This window comes from Elephantulus edwardii, unplaced genomic scaffold (genome assembly GCF_000299155.1).
Source record: "Elephantulus edwardii isolate Elephantulus edwardi_28Jun2011 unplaced genomic scaffold, EleEdw1.0 scaffold00311, whole genome shotgun sequence".
Classification (NCBI taxonomy): domain Eukaryota; kingdom Metazoa; phylum Chordata; class Mammalia; order Macroscelidea; family Macroscelididae; genus Elephantulus; species Elephantulus edwardii.
The window spans coordinates 2,666,586-2,671,046 of record NW_006400061.1 but is presented as its reverse complement, the minus strand read 5'-3'; the positions used below and the strand labels follow the sequence as shown (position 1 = coordinate 2,671,046).

Here is a 4,461-nt window from a genome sequence, read left to right as displayed (position 1 = left end):
GTTCTGTATTCATTGTTGACTCACAGGCTTTACTCACTGTTATAGTATCAAGAATGGGGTTTATTAGGGAAGTAGGTTGGGGAGTGGGAGAGACAAAGAATGCCTTACAAATAAGTCTAAGCAGTCCCGACCCAGAATAACAGCAAAGCACAATTCCTGTCGTAAAAGTCCTGGTTTCAGTTCAGCAACACAAATTCAAGAAACCTCTGGCTTCCTCAATCATGGAGCAAGGTTTGCCTCAGAGCAGTTGTTAAATCAGCTTCTCCTTCAAGCATCTGGCAATAACAACAAAACCTTTAACTGTGGCCTTTATCTCAGTGCTCCTCTGGTTATACTTTGCCATGGTTTCTCCATAGCAATGCCACAGTCTGTCATCTACCATCCCCAGGGTCTACCCACCAGGATCTTGCTCTCACCAGGTTCTTGATCAAATCTTGCCCTCAGTGTGGGGCAAATCCTAGTCCCACAGCTGTTGGTGATTTGCAAGACCATGTGTCTGCATTTAAGGTAGCTGTAGACCACAGTGGGCTACAGTAATGGCGAAAAAGCTAACTTTAGGCTAACACTGCACTTGGGGGATCTGGTATGTAGTCCATGGAGAGTTGTACTGCTAACCCAAAGATGGCTCCTCTCTGGCTGTTTTAATCTATCAGCCAGCCACTCCCAGGGAGAAAGATGGGCAGTTTTCTCCTGTGTGTTTGAGAAGAGCATATAGGTTTTTATTGTCACCTACTATGGGTTTAGGCTCAGCAAAAATTGTGAAGATGACACAGAATCTGGCCTTGTTTTTTACTTTGGGTAGGTATCATTGGTGCCTGGATTTAAATATACTGTCTGTCAAGAGTTTTTTAAAAATAAGGCAGAAATACTGACCATTACAGTGATCAGTTATTTTATAGCTTGAGTCTAGGTACAGTTTATTGTAGTTGCCAAATCCGTTTTTGTGTTTTTTTTTTTCTGAGACAAATACTTTGATGTCTTCTGACCTATCTTCTGAGTGCCTCTTGGTGAATGTATTAAATTGTACAAAAAATATTTCCCATTAGAAACTTGAGTTGCTGAGTTTATATTAAAGCATGGACTGGTCACTGAAATGTCTGCAGGATGAGATAATCTCCTCCCTGGGAACCTTGATGGAGGCTTATGATGAGTTCTGATTGACTCAGAGGAAGTCAGTTTAGTATAAAAGTTCATGTTCTGTTCATTAATTGACTGGTATGTAAAGTCAGTGTATCATTGTATTTCATTTCTTGATGTTTTACACTGAATACCATTGTGAATCTGTATGTTAAATGTAATTGATTTTTTTGTAAGGAATTGGAGTCTCAGAATTTTACTTTTTGTTCAAAGGCTACACTGATTTACAGAAATTGATACAATGTGTATTTTCTTAAATATGTTGAATTAATTGCTTCTTAAAATAGTTTTCTGTGTTTTATTTAGAGTTCAGTTCCCCCAAAATTATAAAAGCAGGAAAACTGAAGACAAAGAAAGCCAATAAGGTATGTCTTTACTAGAAATATTTCTTAACTGTGTTGAATATTTTGTTGTTAGGAACTCCTTGTAAATTTGTATGGTTTTTTTTCCTGTTGTATCATTGTAGTTTTATAGCATACCTGAGAATTGTGGGTTTTATCCAAACTCATTTTTTGTTGTGTATACCTCATTTTAATTAATATATTTTGATAAATGTCTGTGGATTATTAAATATAGGTGTTTTCCAAAATTACTTTCACTTTTAGAAAATATTTTCTATTTATAATTTGGAAAACTGATTTATAAAACTTAACACTTTTTATTTCTTAGGCTAGTGATTTCAGCGACATGGCAAATTGGCCGACACCAAGTGAATTAGTGAACACTGGAGTAAGTATTCTTTTAAGACTTTTTTAAATAAAATGAAATTATTTTTCTTGATCATTTCATAATTTCAGTTTAGAAAATTGTATCATTGTGGCTAGATTAAAACGCAAGATTCATTTAGAAGATTACTTTTTAGGAATATATGATTAGGCATTATGTGTATGACAATAGTTCAGAGTAAGAGATGCATTGCAAAGTGGACTGGGAGGGGAAAGGGAGGATATTGTGCAACAGCGAATGAATTGTATTTTATTCATGTCTGTAAACTTCTGTAAAAAAATCACATTAAAAAAAATTAAATAGAAAAAAAGGAGTGTCAGATGACCTTGGACAGAGGAGCCAAGAAGTTGGTGGTGTGGTAGGCATTGGTGATAATCTTGAGAGTGTCATACTTCTTTTTTTTTTTTTTTTTTTTGGAGAGTGTCATACTCCTTATAGTTTATGCCCCTTACAGACATGGGAGCAGAGATGATTATCCATTAGGCACCACCCTTCAAGTGAGCCTCAGTCTTCTCCAAGGTTGTGAAGATACCAGTGTACTCCACAACATACGCAGCACCAGCATTACCCCACTTGATGTTGGTGGAATCTTGCTCCAGGGAAATAGTGATGGCTTTTCCATTAACAACATGCTTCCCATTCTCAGCCTTGACCATGCCATTGAACTTGCTATGAGTGGAATCATTCCAGATCATATAAAGTGTGTAGTTGAGATCAGTGAAGGGGTCACTAATGACAGCAACATCCACTTTGCCAGAGTTAAAAGCAACTCTGGTAACAATGTGTCCATTGCAGCCAAATCCATTTACTATGACCTTCATTATTGTAAAGAGAAGGCTATCTTTTGATAGATGAGGGGCAGAAAGCTTGTTTACTAATTTTTATTCCTCTCTCCTTTCTTGTCCCTGTAAGCTGTTCAACAATGAGTCTTTGTACATACTTTTTCTTAACTTTTTTTAGTTATGATCTTATAATATTTGCCCTTTCATATAGCCTTAATTTGACTCCATACTTTCTTCTAAATACACCCAAGTTATTCAGTGTTTCTCAGATTCTGTTTTTCTTTAGTGTTGTGTGGTAGTTCACTGTGTGAATGTTTAGATATCTCTTGGTCTGCTGATGGACACATGGATCGTTCTTTATCACTTTTCCATTATAAATATTGCTGCAATAAACATGGGTTTGAATGCACCCATTATTTCTTTAGGGTATATACCTAGTCATGGGATTGTGGATCAAATGTTATTTCTACTCCCAAAGTTCTAAGGAAGTACCAAAGGGCTTTCCTTAGTTGTTGTATCATTTTATAGTTCCACTATGACAGTTCCAGTGTGTCCACACACTCTTCAGCATTTGTTGTTTGCTGTCTTATTGAACTTGGCTGTTGTTTGAGTGAAATGCTATTTTATGGTTGATTTGATTCACATCTCTTTTAAATGGTATGTGCAGAGAGCTAGCATAAAAAGGGAAGAATTCACTAGGCATTTCTCAAGCTGAACAAACTGAAATATAAATTCAAGTTTCAAGTTGCAATACTGAAAAATACTATGTGAAAAATATTGAATGATCCAAAAAGCTTCAAAAGATGATGGGAAGAATACACAGAATCAATGTACTAAAAAGAACTGGCCAACAATGAAATATTTCAGGAAGTCTCATATGATCAAGAGCCAATAGAAATGAAGGAAGACATTCAGGCTGCACTGAAGGCATTGGCAAAAAATAAGGCCCTGGGGAATTATGGGATACAAATTAACATGTTTCAACCAACTGATTCAGCCCTGGATGTGCTCAGTAGTCCATGCCATGGAATTTGGACATCTTATTTAGCTGACTTGACTGGAAGAGATCCATATTTTTTTCCCATTCCCAAGAAAGATGATTCAACAGAATGTGGAAACTATCGAACACTACGTTAATAACCTAGTTGTAAGCATAATATGTTTATTAAATTGTTTGCAGTATAAATGACATACAATAAAATATACACACACATATATAACATATCTAATATATATATGTATAGATGATTTCTACCAACTTTGACGGTCGGAGATCGATCAAACATGCAGTCAAGATGCATTGATAATAATGGGTGACTGGAATGCAAAAGTTGGGAACAGAGAAGAAGAATCAGTAGTTGGAAAACATGGGCTTGGTGACAGAAATGAAGCTGGAGATAGAATGATTGAATTTTGTACAATCAATGACTTATTCATTGCAAATACATTTTATAAGAAACAAAAACGCAGGTTATACACATGGATTTCACCTGATGTTATGCATAGGAATCACATTTATTACATCTGCAGAAAAAAACCACTGGAGAAGCTCAATATCAGCTGTGAAAACTAGGCCAAGGGCTGATTGTGGAACAGACCACCAACTACTCATATGCAAGTTCAAGCTGAAGCTGAGGAAAATTAAACTGAATCCACAGGAGCCAAAATATGACTTTGATTTCATCCCACCTGAATTTCAGCATCATCTCAGGAACAGGTTTGAGGCCTTGAACACTACTGAGCGAAGACCAGATGAGTTGTGGGAGGATGTCAAATGTATCATCCAGGAAGAGAGCATACGGTCATTACAAAGACA

General features: G+C 36.4%; 1 protein-coding gene across 1 annotated transcript in view; it reads left to right on the top strand.

Moving 5' to 3' along the window:
- The first annotated feature begins 1,824 nt into the window (after positions 1–1,824).
- LARP1B (La ribonucleoprotein domain family, member 1B) overlaps positions 1,825–4,461 on the top strand; it is a 48,538-nt gene continuing 45,901 nt past the window's right edge. Inside the window, exon 1 of the mRNA XM_006901163.1 lies at positions 1,825–1,866. Within this exon, the coding sequence (XP_006901225.1) occupies positions 1,825–1,866 (42 nt within the window). The remainder of the gene's footprint in view (positions 1,867–4,461) is intronic.